General features: G+C 40.6%; 1 protein-coding gene across 1 annotated transcript; it reads left to right on the top strand.

Moving 5' to 3' along the window:
- The first annotated feature begins 2,101 nt into the window (after positions 1–2,101).
- Positions 2,102–10,620, top strand: LOC135873782 (uncharacterized). Its single transcript, XM_065398403.1, has 6 exons — positions 2,102–2,249; positions 4,019–5,947; positions 8,038–8,163; positions 8,926–8,952; positions 9,168–9,293; positions 10,583–10,620. The coding sequence occupies exons 1-6, from the start codon at positions 2,102–2,104 to the stop codon at positions 10,618–10,620; spliced, it is 2,394 nt and encodes a 797-aa protein (XP_065254475.1).
- Positions 10,621–15,137: the final 4,517 nt, after the last annotated feature.

Raw genomic sequence — 15,137 nt, 5'->3', positions numbered from 1 at the left:
TTCATGACTGGGGCCTCTATAGGGGAAACAGCTGACCACCATAGCCTGAGAAGATAAGTGAAAAAATTAGAGAGAAAGTTCCCTACTTAGATATAGGCTTTGTCTACCCTGGAACCTGAACAATTTTGTCGTTCAGAGGTGTGGAAACTCCCCCTCCCCCCGAACAACAAAAGTTTTGCTGGCGAAAAGGGCTGGTGTGAACAGTGCTTTGTTGGCAGGAGAGCTCTCCTGCCGACAAAGCTACTGCCGCTCTTTGGGGGTGGAAGTTTTTTGTTGGCGGGAGAGCTCTCTCCTGCTGACAAACAGTGGCTACACTGTGTGCCTTTTAGCAGCACTGCTGTGTCACCAAAAGGTGCGTAGTGTAGACATAGCCATAGAGATTCCAATTCATCCACATCTCTCTCTCTCTTCCCATGTGAGTTAATCTCTCCATCCTCACATCATGCTTCTCTTTTTCCTCTCACTGTCCCTGCCAAGAATGATAGGTGCTCTGTGATTCATTGAGATGTCTCAATGAAGTGACAGAATCCCCACATTTTTTAAAGACCCATGGCTGGATTGGGATCCCAATCATTTTTCTATCATTAATTTTCATACATTTCAAGAGTTGGAGTATATTTTGTTGGAGCAGACACACCTCCTTGCTTAAGCAGGTGGGATGTGAATTTCAGCTGTCTAATTCCCTGTGTTGACATATAAAATCATTAGTCTCTTACTTTTGTTAGTATTAACAGTGACCAATAAAATCAATCAATAAAATTTGACAAACATTTTTTATGCTTTCTGAGGATTTTTTTCACAAAAAGATTCTATTTTGAACTGCAACTTTAAGTTCAGGACTGATCATATTTTGTTTTTGCCTGCGATCAACATGAGTTAGGTCACAATTCTTATACAGATTGAAAATAAAATGCATGGACGTGTTTGCAGGATTGGGGTACCCGTTTCCTGGAATCTTCTGCCTGGGTGTTGGAACACTTGCCGCTCTTCCTGCTCCCTCCATTGGCTACCACTCCCATTGATTGATGGAAAAGGTCCCTGGATCACTATTAAATGAGCCGCAGGTGGAGAAGGGAGTGGAAAGTGGTAGTTCTGTTCCATAAACAAGGTGAGGTGAAGGCATGGCTAGTCTCTTGCTGGGCTGCAAGCAGCAGCATGGACCTTAGTTTTGGGAGGACTTTGATGGGGGAGGAATAGCTTACCTTTGTAGGGCTTGCTTTCTTCAAAGGTCAAACTAGCCTTTTGGGTGTCTGGTCTAGAAGAGTGGGTGCAGTAAGAAGAGCATGTAGGTTCATGGTGGCTAGTTAATCTGTGTTAAAACTGTGTTCTAGATGGAATCTGAAGGAAAGAGGACTGTGCCCTGAGTGCTTTTCTTTCTCCTGAGGAGTGAGCTGTGTACCAATCCGTAACAGGTTGTTGGTTCAACTTTTGTCATTTACTTTTATGAAGTCTTTAGCTCATCAAAATGTCTGCCTCACTTCATACCAGCTAGTGCCAACTGTTTTACTTTCTAACCCCTCTTTTACCGCTTTGTAAGTTAATTGTGGACAGCAAGGTGCTTCTTGTGCAGGTTGTTTCAGAGGGGCTTGGTGGTATATAGTTTATAAAAAAAGTTTAACTCTGCTTATCTAGAAAAGAGAAAAATTCTGTTGTGGTTTTGTTTTGGTTTAAAAAAAAAACCACCCCAGAATCTAGAGAAGAATGGATGAAGTTGGTGGGGTTTTTGTTTTTTTGTTATATGCTCATAAATGGTGTGTATAAAGACTGTCTTGCTTTTTGTCATGTGGCTGCCTAGTGAGACAAATGACAGCTGAGTGTCAAACTTCTTGGCTTGATAGTAAACCTGATTTTTCTATCTCTAAATATTACCGTGGACTTCATATCTTCTCTCCTAATGGGGGCAGAAATGAACGGGAGTGAAAATTTTCAAGATGGAGTCAGTTGCATGGGTGTGGGAGGATGTTTTATTTTTCTAACTTGGATGCTTTTTAGTCTGTTCATCCCTGCAATACTATGACTTGTTTAGAAATGTGATCTGTCATCTCCCTGGGTAGTTTTAAAATGGCAAATCCTGATAACTTTTTGTCTTTCAGCTTAAAAAATGAACACTGCTCCAGCTTCAGAAAATGGACCATATTCCACAAACCACACAAGACCCTTTTTTTATGCGCAGCCAACAGCACAACAACCTTTCCCAAATCCATGGTACCTTAGTCATCTATATAATCCATACTGTGTACCTGCCCCAGGTAAGGCAAAATACAGCCATCTGAGGAAAACATGCCTTTTGAATTACTACCTGAGTGAAGGAAATGCAAACTTTATATTAAAGCTCCTTTTATCTGTTGTGTAACTTTTGTATTTCCCCAATATCATGAAGCCTAGAATTAGTGTATAAACTGAAGGCATCTCTCTTAAAATGTGCTCTCCTTGTCTATTTGTTCAGCTATATTGTAAACTGGTGTTTGATGTCTGTTTCATGAGTGGGGCAACACCAACTGAACTGGACAAGAAGAGTAAGTTTCTAGGAAGAGTTTGGAAACAGAAGCAGGCAGTTTCAGCAACTGGCAACAATAGGAAAGCACATGTATAAAGGGGATCACTACTATATCCTTTGCCTGTGAGGAATGTTGAATAAAATCAGTTTGGCTAACTTCAGTCAAGGCAGAAACCTTGACATAACTCAGTGCTGAACTGTAAGATAGTGCTGGTTTTGACACCTTAACAGATATGGAATGAGTACCCTTGTGTGGTAAGTGCCTGTTCATATTTACAGTTTGTGGAGAATGGGCATTGATGAACAGACTGACTTGCCCGAGGTTCTACAGGAAGAGTGTGGCAGAGCTGAAATAGAAACTGTCAGTCAACTTCCAGTCTCCAACCAGTTTCATGTTTGGGACACTTCTCTCACTGTGGTGCCTGTTAAAAGGTTCCATGCCAAAGCCTGCATTGGACTGCAGGGACTACTGTGGTGGGGTTGCTGCTGGAACAACTTCGGGTTCAAGAGAAACTGCAAATGCTTCATTTAATTGTACAGCAAAATCCTCCAAACTCCCATTGCCTTAAGGCAATGAACGATGGGGGGGGGGGGGGGGGGGGACTATATGGAGGTTTCTAAAAATTGAGTGGGATTTTTTTAAAATATCCCGTGTACTGTAATAGCAGGGCAAAGGCAGAGTTGAGAATGTTATGCCTGAAGCTTAACTAAATGCACAAGGCAAGTAAAGCTATTTCAATCTTGTTTCTAGCAATATAAATTCTAGCAAGTATAAATTTGACTCCATAATAGGCTTTCAATTGCTTTTTTTATTGGTATTGATGGCTTTCTGATTAGTCTTGGCTAATATGAGACTGCATAGTATCAGAGGGGTAGCCGTGTTAGTCTGGATCTGTAAAAAGCGACAGAGTCCTGTGGCACCTTATAGACTAACAGACGTATTGGAGCATAAGCTTTCGTGGGTGAATATTTATGCTTATGCTCCAATACGTCTGTTAGTCTATAAGGTGCCACAGGACTCTTTATGAGGCTGCATAGTTTCAAGTAGAAACTTCCAGTGAACATCAGATGATCTTATTAAAATGCTCATAACACACCTTAAGAGTACATACTATTGCTCAATACGTGCTTGCCAATGCATATATTAATTGAATTTCTAACTGTAGTTAGAGCTGTTCTTTAAAAGGCATTCTAATAGACAATAACTTAATAGATAAAAGCTCCAGCAGTTTGGATGGCAAATTAAATCTCATGCTTCAGGAATTAGGAAGAAATGTAACCTATAGGCATATTACCCTGTAATTGCCAACCTATGGAGTTCTTGCACTCTCCTCTTAAGTATTTGGTACTAGACAATGTTGGAGGTGGGATATTTAACTAGATAGCCCACTGGTGTGAGCTAGCATGGAAGTTCCTATGTACCTAATGGATTCTGATGACTTTCAGCTTTTATTTCAGAAGATAGTGCTGTTTATATAGACAAATGCATATCTCTCTCCTTTCCCTCTTCAATATCTCTAGGTTTCAGAAGTGGAAATCCATATTTTCCATTTTATTCTGTTGCACTACATGAGTACCCTGGATATCTTGTTCCACAACATCCCATGCACACAAGAGTTAACAGAAGACCTTATTTTAATGTTCCCCCACCCTCTCCTCTGTTTTATCATGCAACAAGGTTTAGACATTATAGTGGCCCTGGGAAAAGAACAGTGACTAAAGAAACACAGACTGATCCTAGACAGCCTGAAAACAAACCAAAAAAGCATCAGGATCTCCGTACAGAAACTAAAGGCTGTGAAGCAGGAAATATAGGCTGTGTTTCTTCTGGTATGGGTACAGAAACTGAAAGTACTTCAGTGAAACAAGATTCATCTGGATCTTCTCTTGTGCCAGAAAGAGACTTTCAAAATAAGGGGTCTTCCAGCTCTTCACAGTATAGAAACATTCCTTCAGGAAGCTATGCTTTTGAGAAAGAAGAGGTCCGAATAGAGTATGGAAATGGCTCGCCTGCAATTCAGCTATGGAAGTCCTTTAAGGAAACTATTCCTCTGTATGATGTGGCAAGTGGTAAACCAGTCCCAGAGAATATCGTGCAACGTGACTTGTTTTCTGTTAGCTCTTGTGAAGGGGTAATATATAGCCCTCATGAAGGGGAGGAATTGGTGTCATGCGCTTCTTATTCAGATGAACGAAAAACTGCTCTTTCTTTGAAGCAGAGTGGTGAAGATGGGCAGGAAAAAGAGGTCCAAAATAATGAAGTAAAACTAGATGCAGAAAAGCCGGGAAATGCAAGCCAAAGGGCAAAATCTCCTCTAGGTGAAGCCAGGGCAATGCAAATTGCTGAGATAGCCAGAACTGTTCGTAATGATCAGCTAGTGGCAAGGCAGGACACATTGTTTAAAAAATCTAGTTTGAAAAGATCTGCTGCTTCAAAAACTTCTGAAGAGGAGTCCAACCTTGATCAGCAAGCAGGATTATTTCCATCCAGTACGGAAATAACACATGACTCAAGTCCACTGCAGAAAAAGCTAAATCAGAGCCACAGTCCAACCAACGTAAGTCAGATAACGGATAAAAGCGTATGGTGTGAAGAATCCGTGGAGAAGTATGTTCCTTCTAACAGCTGGCTAGCTTGCGTGGATGACATGGACGCTAACTACAACTATAATATGTGTTTGCCACAAAGGAAACGTCAAAGTGTACTCAGTCTGTCTTCTGATGAAATGTCTTCTAAAGATGAAGGATCATCGACTGATGATGTACCAGCATCTTATTTTGTCCCTGATTATGTGCTTCAGAAGAGCATGTACGCTTTCCAAAAAAGTACAGAGGGCTCAGAGAGAGAGAAAATTAGAAGTGGTGGCTCCCTTAATGAAGATGAAGTGGTAGGAAGGGAGCAGACCAATGTTGTCAATAGCCAGAACTTCAAAAGCTGTTCAAAAGTGAAGATTAAAAAGATGGCCAGCAGAGGTAGAAAGATTGGGGTCCTCCCTAGATCTTCTGGTCAGAAGAAAATCTACTCCCTAAAGAAAAAAGCTGCTAAGAGTTTGTCTCTGTCAGAGGCTGAAGACTCTGAAGAATACTTTGTGGCAGAGGAAGAGGGTGACAACGAGGATGAAGATGATGAAGTTGAATATTTCTTTCAAGAAGCCACTCCATATGGACACTTCACCTCTGGTAAAGGCAGTTTCTACAGACCGATTGGCCAGAGGGTGTTTTGGAAACCACCTAAAAATGCCATACCAGCTCACTTGATTAGCTGGCCTGCTCGGGAGAAAATAAAAACAAAGAGTGGGTTCTGTGAACGCACTGGTCTGGCTTATAAGTCAAGTGAGAAGGAACAGGATGAGGTTGTGTACAGTGATTATGGGTACTATGGAAAAAAGAGGCTTACAGCAAAACAAGAGGGATCTGACCATAAGAGAACTTCACAGAAGTCTTCAAGAGGTGAGTTAATATGACTGGGATAAAAGTGCTGTGGGATCATAATTTGGAATACTTTGCAGCATGTGTTAACTCTCTAATTCCAAGTGCTAGCTGTATTCCCTAAAACTGTGAAGGCTAAGAGAGAGAATGCAGTGGCTTTCCTAAGTGACTCTTAAAGAATTGTAGCACTTCTTCTGGTCTTTAGTTAAAGAACTATAGTGAACCTACTACAACAAAAGGAAGTCTGTTTTTTTTTTTTTTTTTTTTTTCACACAACGCACAGTCAGTCTGTGGAACTCTTTGCCAGAGGATGTTGTTCTGAAGGCCAAGACTATAACAGGGTTCAAAAAAGAACTAGATAAGTTCATGGAGGATACGCCCATAAATGGGTATTCGCCAGGATGGGCAGGGATGGTGTCCCAAGCCCAGTGGTGGGCAACCTGCAGGCTGCACACGACCCATCAGGGTAATCCACTGGTGGGCTGCCAGACAGTTTGTTTACATTTTCACGGCCGCCCGCAGCTCCCAGTGGCCACAGTTTGCCATTCCCGGCCAATGGGAGCTGTAGGTGGCCATGCAAATTTAAACAAACAGTCTGGTGGCCTGCCAGCGGATTACCCTGACGGGCCATCTGCAGGCTGCAGGTTGCTCACCACTGCCCTAGCCTCTGTTTGCCAGAAGCTGGGAATGGGCGACAAGGGATGGATCATTTGATGACTAACTGTTCTGTTCGTTCCCTCTGGGCCTTGGCATTGGCTACTGTCAGAATACAGTATACTGGGTTAGATGGACCTTTGGTCTGACCCAGTGTGGCCACTCTTGTGTTCTATTTTTGCCTTGTGTATAGCCAGCAAACTTTTGACTAAGGCTAAATTTGAAGTCTTTAATATTAGTAGACAAGGTAGAACTTTTTTTACCCAAGATTGAGCTTCAAGTGATGTCAGCTAGTAAACAACTTACACTGTGGATTGATCCTCATTTAATCTTTTTGACTTGGATAATACACTTGTTCATTTATTTAACAAGTTATATTTATTGGAAGTCACTCTTGTTTGCCACTGTCAAATGGCATCTTGGAAATATAATATCTTAAATTTGTGTAAACACTGGCTACTATACCATACCCCCATGTTACAAAATGGGCTCAGCTACGGTGGGGGAACTTTCTTATAAACTGATGACACTAGCTGATATAAACCATGTTTCCTGTATCTATAGTAGGGGAGTAGAGGCCACTCAAGTCAGTGTGCTGCCCCTCAAACTTGGCCCAACTATTCCTCTGTGATGACTACAGTTGAGGGGTGGAGAATGGCCAGGCCAGATTTGAGTGAGTGGTGTTGTAACTTGGCACATGGGTTTATAATGCAACTCAGGTTTGGCCCAGCCACCCCCTCCGTTATGACAGAAGAGTGGCTGGGCCAAGTCTGCTGCCCTCAGCAGTTGCTTAGCTTGCTTAAAACTAGAGGAATCTCTGCAGGAGAACCAAAATATTGAAACTTCAGATAAACTACTGCTTCCTTTTAATCTAACTTGTTGAAGACAACTAAACAGTTCTAGCACAATTTAGTTTAAAGTTGTGCTAAACTCCTCTTGGCCTGGGAGAGAATATTTCCTTTAGTTAGAAACAAAGACAAGCAAAGTCAACTTCAGATAACTGAGTTCCTGTGACACTAGCTAGTTAGTGTCACAGGAACTCAGTTATCTGATCAGTCTATTAATTACAGTAATTCTGCTCTTGCTTTCTTCAAAAGCACTGCCATAAATTGCCATGATATACTAGTATAATCAAGCAGTAATTGGTTCCATGTGAGGTTTTGCAGCCCTTTCACAATATCTATCAAATTTGGTAATACATAAAGGTACAATATGATAAACATGCATATTGAGTCTAATAAACAACATTTAAAAAAACCATAAACTGGGGCCCAGCTACCAGTGATTGGTATCCATATAAATATTAGATTAAAAAAAAAAATCTTCAAATATTGGCCTCAGTGGACTACACGTTTTGCCTCTGTATTGTAGGTCAGCTGTAACAAGTCAGTATGGTAATGTTGCTTACAGTAGATGCTTATTGATATTATTCCAATGTTTTACTATGTTTTAATTAGTAAGGTTACTAAAGGAAAACATGGGGCTGACAGCTGATGAGTACTGGATTAGAAGTGGTGCTAAACCCAAGTTTGCCAGCTTGATATGTGGTAGCCTATCATCCCCAACCAAAAGCAAAGAACAAGGTACAGCTGATTTCTTGTCACACCTCAGATCCTCTTCCCTTAAATCTTCAAAGAAACTGTTTTCAGCAGAATACTTTGCCATTTTGGTGGGATATTTAACCTATTGCTTTGAAGGAAATACATGTTGGTTGCGGTCTTGCTACTCCATGATGTGGCTCAGAAAATCTATAAATCTGGCTGCTCTGCAGGGGAGGGAGTCTGCATATATAGAGAGAGTTGGGGTGGTTGTGGTGGACAAAACTTTTATTTTAAAGCTACAGCAGTATATCTTAATGTGGCAAGAAATGATGCCTTGTATCAATGCAGTCTTTACTAGGACAATGTATTGCTACATAGTTAAGATACTTGAACCCTGTCCTAGCTAGGGACATAACTCTTCTGTGCACCCTCAGCAGCAGTTCATTACTCTCTTGACAAGTGAATTCTTCACGCAGCGCACAGTCAACTTGTGGAACTCCTTACCTGAGGAGGTTGTGAAGGCTAGGACTATAACAATGTTTAAAAGGGGACTGGATAAATTCATGGTGGCTAAGTCCATAAATGGCTATTAGCCAGGATGGGTAAGAATGGTGTCCCTAGCCTCTGTTCGTCAGAGGATGGAGATGGATGGCAGGAGAGAGATCACTTGATCATTGCCTGTAAGGTTCACTTCCTCTGGGGCACCTGGCATTGGCCACTGTCGGTAGACAGATACTGGGCTAGATGGACCTTTGGTCTGACCCAGTACGGCCTTTCTTATGTTCTTATGTTCTTATGTTACAGCTAAACCTCATGTTAGCACCTATGCAGGTATTGCTTTTAGAAAATGTTGGTTATAGCTGTTGATCCACACTAATTGTATAGAGTGGCAGAACAGTGTGTGCGGAAGAGAGAGAATCCTTGCTTCAGGAAAGAGTAAAAGTTATTAAATACTATAAACTTAAGTGAGAGCCTGTCTTAAGTGAAAGCTAAATATTCTGAATTGCTTGAAAAAGTAATAATGCTACTTTTATTTGGTCATTCAGGTAATCTGCTTTTGGATAAACCAAAAAGGAAAAGGATAGGCAAACCCCCTTACAAACGTAGAGACACAAGATGTGAGGCAGAAGACATTGAAGTATGGGAAATGCCTAAACCCAGTGCACACAAAGGTTAGCATACTATTATATGCCATGAACACTAGATATGTTCTAGCAGTAACTGTAAGTTTACTGCTGTGGTGTTTTTGTTGTTGTTGTTGTTGTTGTTGTTTTTTCTTTCCCCTCTTGGATTATCTACATTCCAAACATGAGTACCTTTTTAGATACTCCTTTACTCCTTGGTCATAAAAGAACTTTTTGACCCCGTCACTCTCTACTACAAAGCATCTTTCCGTCCTTAAACTATAGGCTTCCAAATTTTTATTTTAAAAAACAATGGTTGGCATTTCATATCACACTAATGGTACTATAGTTTGTTTTTTAATGCACTGTATACTCTGGAGCAGGGACTTATTGTTAAAGACAAAATAGAGATGTAACAAACTCAAGTGATTGAACAATTAAGTTTGCACATGTCTTAATTCCAAGGTCTTTAATCTTATACTAATTAATATGTTCTAATGTGACTTTATGAAAGCATTGTGAGTTAAGAGTAGAGGTCCATGGTGGTTAGAAGCTAGCTCAAAGAGGTGAGGCTCTCCTATGGGACATTTGGTGAGGGAGAGCATAGTTGCTTGACCAAATGGAGGAGGAAGAAGACTGTTCATGTGTAGGGAATACCATGAAGGAAAAAACTTTCTCCCACCTGAAACTGGTTTTCCACAATAAACCCTCCTAACATGAACAGTATAAACCAATGGCGTGTTTGAATCTGTCTGCAGTCTGAAACAGTAGCTTAGAGGAGCAAGTGCCTGACTAATCAAAATCATTGTGGTCCCAAAGCCTAACTATGACTTAAGATGTGCACCGTGATGACATTTCACTCCTGATCCTTTTTAGGAGGAGTATTCAGTCAGCTTGTACATTCCAAACTGCCTCCTGTATTTCCCTGCTAATGCCAAAAATGGCCCATGTTTCCAGCCTGCCGCCTTCAGTTTCTGCAATGCATTTATGTATTCCTGATAGTCCTGCACCAAAATTAAGGAACGAAATAAGATAACTTAATATCAAACCAATAATGCAAGGAATTTTATACTAACTGGTTCAACAAACCATCTTTAAAATAATCAATTTCTAATCTTCTGTACTAGTGTTATACAATCCAGAATCTGTGCTGCAGAACCGAGGTCTGCAGAGCTGGTGGGACTTCAGTATGTCTCAAACTCCTAGTTTACTTCCTGCAATAGTATAGCTCACTTGCTAGTTGCCTGTTTTAAAGGAAGACTTTACAACAAGCATCAGTGAAGGGAAAGTGCATATGTTTAAAAACTAAATTTCTCAATTTTTCTCTTTTCTTTTAGGGTGTGGATCAAAGAGGTCTCTCTACAAAAGAAGATAATCTGACTATTGCAAATGCAAGGGGAAAATCTGATTACAAATGCTGGGGGAAGAACACAAACCTACTGAGGTTGCATGTCTCTTAATCTTTAAAATGAGTCCATAAGTAACTTTTTTTTGTTTTGTATAAATCTTTCTAAGCTACTATGCACAGTTAAAGGGTAAGAAGTAACACGGTAAAGAGTTGGAGTACACCATATAAAATATTAAATGAAAGGAACACTTGAAATAAAGCACTCTAAATTGTAAATAAGTACACTCACTTATTGCTTAAAAGCAATAAAGTTAACAGAATTGCACTGATGTGTGGGTTTTCTTTCCTGACTACTGTACTGAAGCACAAGTCTAATCTAGGGATGGGTTATCTGTACTAGTAAACACCTAAGCAACTGGACTTGCTTTCCTACCTTCCTACCATATTGTTCTAAACTCTGTACTAACTTCAAAGCTTGTTTTTTGTAACCCCAATTTCAATGCTTCTTTTCAGAGGTCAAGACTTAGAGAAATTTAGTTTCCTGATCTTCAGAGAATAGAACAGTGGGGATGATTGTCAGAGTGTCCGGAGTGTCTTTCAGGAGTCCAGCCATGACTTTCCCTGAGGTCCCCTCTCCTGTAGGAAAACTAGGTCTAGGATAGTTGAAAGATTAATCCTCAGTGGAGAATACTAATGACAAAACAACTCTTCAGAATTCAGATTTTTCCAGTTCCTGAAACAAAGAATTTAATATACAGTAAAAAATAACTCAATATCCACTTGCTGCTTTATGTAATGATAGCTTGACAGATGTGGAGACTGTAGTGCTCTATCCAGAGAGCACATATACTTCTAACAGTTAAATGATCCCCAGCACTCTGGTTTTAAGGGACAACTTCTGCAGATGTCTTGCCGTCCCTGCTGCTGCAGCTACCGGTCTCATACATCCAATACATTTAACTCTGAATTTGGGTACACCTGACCTGAGCCTAACACCACTTTAACTCTTAAATTCTCTTCTGTTATCCTAAAAACCACTTAATCCTGGCATGGCTGTAAAATGCCATGTCACTACACATGTACTCCAAGTTAAAATACCTCTCTCTGAACTGTCTTGGTGGCACTGTGTATGGGAATAGAACAAATTACTGGGGTACTTCAAAACATCTCAGATGCAGTAGATTCTGGGAGCTGAGCAGAGACACATGGAAGAGAGATGCAGAGGGCATTTCAATTTAAATGGCTCGGAACTGTGCTAGTGTGGCTATGGGCCAAAATTGCAGTGGTTCAGAATACAAGTCAGCGTGAAATAGACCCTGCCTACACTAGATCTTCCTCTGCAGCTTTCTGAAGTGTATTTGATTCAGCTAGGTACTTAACCAGCTTGACGTGTCTAAGTTAAATCACCTTGTTGACTCCATAGTGTCAGAAAATCAGTTGAACAGCCTGTTTGTACAGACTTCTCTGTACTGCCATTTTAGGCAGTAGTGATTCAGATATAGGCTTATAACTATCGCTTTGTTGCATTTTACTTTTGGGGACTTCAACAGACTATGCAAGAAACCCTACACGTGTAGGACAGCTGAAGGAAAAAAATTCCCTTTTTTGGCAAAGGAGGTTCAAACAGACCCCTGAGATTCCAACACTGGATGTTTCATTGGACAGTTTTGTTGCCTCTGACTCAAATTCTAAAAGATACGTGTTGCTAGCTAAATCTTCTTCTGTCAGAGGGTGGGTTGGGTATAATCACCAAATCTTATGCCAATGGTGGCTTGGCATGTCAAATTTTAATTCTGCATTTTCACATTCGGAGTGCAGAATTCTATGTATGTTTGGTGTTATATATTTCTCCCACTTCAATGTTGATTTAAGAATTGTTTGTTCTTAGCTTCTGGGTGGAAAAGATTAAATTACAGCTGTTTCCATTAAATGAAGAGAATGTAAGAACCACTTACAAAAATACTCTGTGTGTGCTAACTATGGATCTGCTAAGGAAAGACAGGTGTAGTTCAAGCCACAAACTTCTTCCACAGCACATATTCCCTGTAGCTGGTTTGTTGTGCTAGTTGGCTATTAATCAATGACTTTGGAATGTCAAAGTCATCTCTGACCTCTCACTGAAGTTTAAGTAGCTTGTTATGCTCAGACCTTGTCAGTGCATACAGAACATAGATCTCCCTGCTCCAAACACCTTTGTCTTCTCTAGAGCTCTCTGGTAGTGCCACAACAGTTCAGGAGGAAAAAATATTTAACTAGATAATCAGACCCAAGAAGTTTGCTAGGATAACTCATAGCTCTATGAGCTGGTAGACTTGTTATAGCTACACCCCTCTTGATTTGTATAGTCATGTGAATGTTTCATCATTCTAGCACTCATAAGTAACATGATAAACCAGAATCTACATGCACTGGAGGCAAGAAGCTTGTTAAAAGCTTCCGTCTCTGAAGTAAATCATTACCAAGATGTCAAGTGCCTTAAATAAGTAAATGGCTAATCAGAGGTAGATGCCCATTGCTCAATTTAACACTTTATGGAACAGCTCAATTGTGGTGTGTGTGGTGTTTTGCTTTTCTTCTCCTCCTGAGGCTAGAAAGGACCATTAGTTATCTATTCTGACCTGCATCCCAAACCATAGCACTTAATTCAGGAATTTCTGCCTTTTGCCCAACTTGTGATTGAATAGACATCCCATTTTGATTTTTAAAACTCTAAAATTTACCACATACCTTGCCAATTATAATATAAAATTATAATTGTGTGTGTATATATAATATAGCCTACTTACGCTGTTTTCAGTTTGAATTTGCATGACTTAATTTTTCAGCCATTAGATTTCATGTGCTAAAGGCCTATCTAACATCATCTCCCTGTATAGGTACATAAAAACTGCACTCAAGCTCCCTCTTAACTTTGTATTCAATAAACTGATTGCTGCTGCTGTAGCCTCTTGCATTGTGTTTCCTGGACAAGAATTTAGTCTTGTTGCTCTTCTAAGCCTGCTCCAAATTATCATCATTTTTGGAAGCACAGACGCTATAGTCCAGAAAGTAGTATTAGTCATGTTGTCCACAGCAGTCTGTTTATCTGTCAGAGTATCACACTGGAAGCTCATGTTTGGTTTATGTACGGTGGCTCCTATATCCTTAACTGAGCCACTGTTTTTGAGAATGCAGTTCCCTATCTTGTAAATACTATGTTCTCTCTTCCTATAGGTTTCAGAGGGGTAGCCGTGTTGGTCTGTGTCAGCAAAAACAATGAGGAGTCCTTGTGGCACCTTGGAGACTAACATTTATTTGGTCATAAGCTTTCATGGGCTATAACCCACTTCATCAGATGCATGGTGTGACATACAGTAGGCAGGTATAAATACACAGCACATGAAAAGATGGGAGTTGCCTTACCAAGTGGGGGGTCAATGGTAACAAGCCCAATTTAATCAGGGTGGATGTGGCCCATTCACAACAGTTGACAAGAAGGTGTGAGTATCAACAGAGGGGAAAAGTTACTTTTTGTAGTGACCCAGCCACTCCCAGTCTTTATTCAGGCCTAATGTGATGGTGTCAACTTTGCAAATTAATTCCAGTTTTGCAGTTTCTTGTTGAAGTCTGTTTTTGAAGGGTTTTTTTGTTTTGTTTTGTTGAACTTTTAAGTCTGTTACTGAGTGTCCAGGGAGATTGAAGTGCTTTCCTGCTGGTTTTTGAATGTTACAATTCTTCATGTCTGATTTGTGTCCATTTATTCTTTTGCATAGAAACTGTCCAGTTTGGCCAATGTACATGGCCGAGGGGCAGTGCTGGCACATGATGGCATATATCACAGTGGTAGATGTGCAGGTGAACGAGCCCTTGATTGTGTGGCTGATGTGGTTAGGTCCTATGATGGTGTTCCTTGAATAGATATGCGGACAGAGTTGGCAACAAGGTTTGTTGCAGGATTGGTTCCTGGGTTAGTGTTTCTGTTGTGTGGTGTGTAGTTGCTGGTGAATATTTGCTTCAGGTTGGAGGGGCTATCTCCCAAGGTCTGTGAGAGTGAGGGATTGTCATCCAGGATAGGTTGTAGATCCTTGATGATGCGCTGGAGAGGTTTTAGTTGTGGGGGGATGTAGGTGATGGCTAGTGGCGTTCTGTTACTTTCTTTGTTAGGCCTGTCCTGTAGTAGGTGACTTCTGGGTACCCTTCTGGCTCTGTCAATGTGTTTCTTCACTTCAGCAGGTGGATATTGTAGTTTTAAGAATGCTTGATAGAGATCCTGTAGGTGTACAACCAAAAGTAATTTTCCCTCTGTTAATATTCACCCTTTCTTACCAACTGTTGGGAATGGGCCACATCCACCCCGATTGAATTTGCCTTGTTAGCACTGACCTTCCCCACCCCCACCCCCCCACTTAGTAAGGCAACTCCCATCTTTTCATGTGCTGTATATTTATACCTGCCTACTGTATTTTTCACTCCATGCATCTGATGAAGTGAGTTGTAGCCCATGAAAGCTTATGCCCAAATATATTTTTTTTAGTCTCCAAAGTGCCACCAGGATTACTCATTGT

This window comes from Emys orbicularis, chromosome 2 (assembly GCF_028017835.1).
Source record: "Emys orbicularis isolate rEmyOrb1 chromosome 2, rEmyOrb1.hap1, whole genome shotgun sequence".
Taxonomy (NCBI): domain Eukaryota; kingdom Metazoa; phylum Chordata; order Testudines; family Emydidae; genus Emys; species Emys orbicularis.
This window is presented reverse-complemented; position numbering and strand designations above follow the sequence as displayed.

What these genes read in the sequence shown, in the direction of transcription:
- LOC135873782 (XM_065398403.1), top strand. Translation starts at nt 2,102, where the DNA reads ATGAACACTGCTCCAGCTTCAGAAAATGGACCATATTCCACAAACCAC. An exon ending in AACCAAAAGCAAAGAACAAG is followed by an intron (nt 8,164 to 8,925) that starts GTACAGCTGATT and finishes CTTATGTTACAG; the next exon opens with CTAAACCTCATGTTAGCACC. An exon ending in TAAACCCAGTGCACACAAAG is followed by an intron (nt 9,294 to 10,582) that starts GTTAGCATACTA and finishes CTTTTCTTTTAG; the next exon opens with GGTGTGGATCAAAGAGGTCT.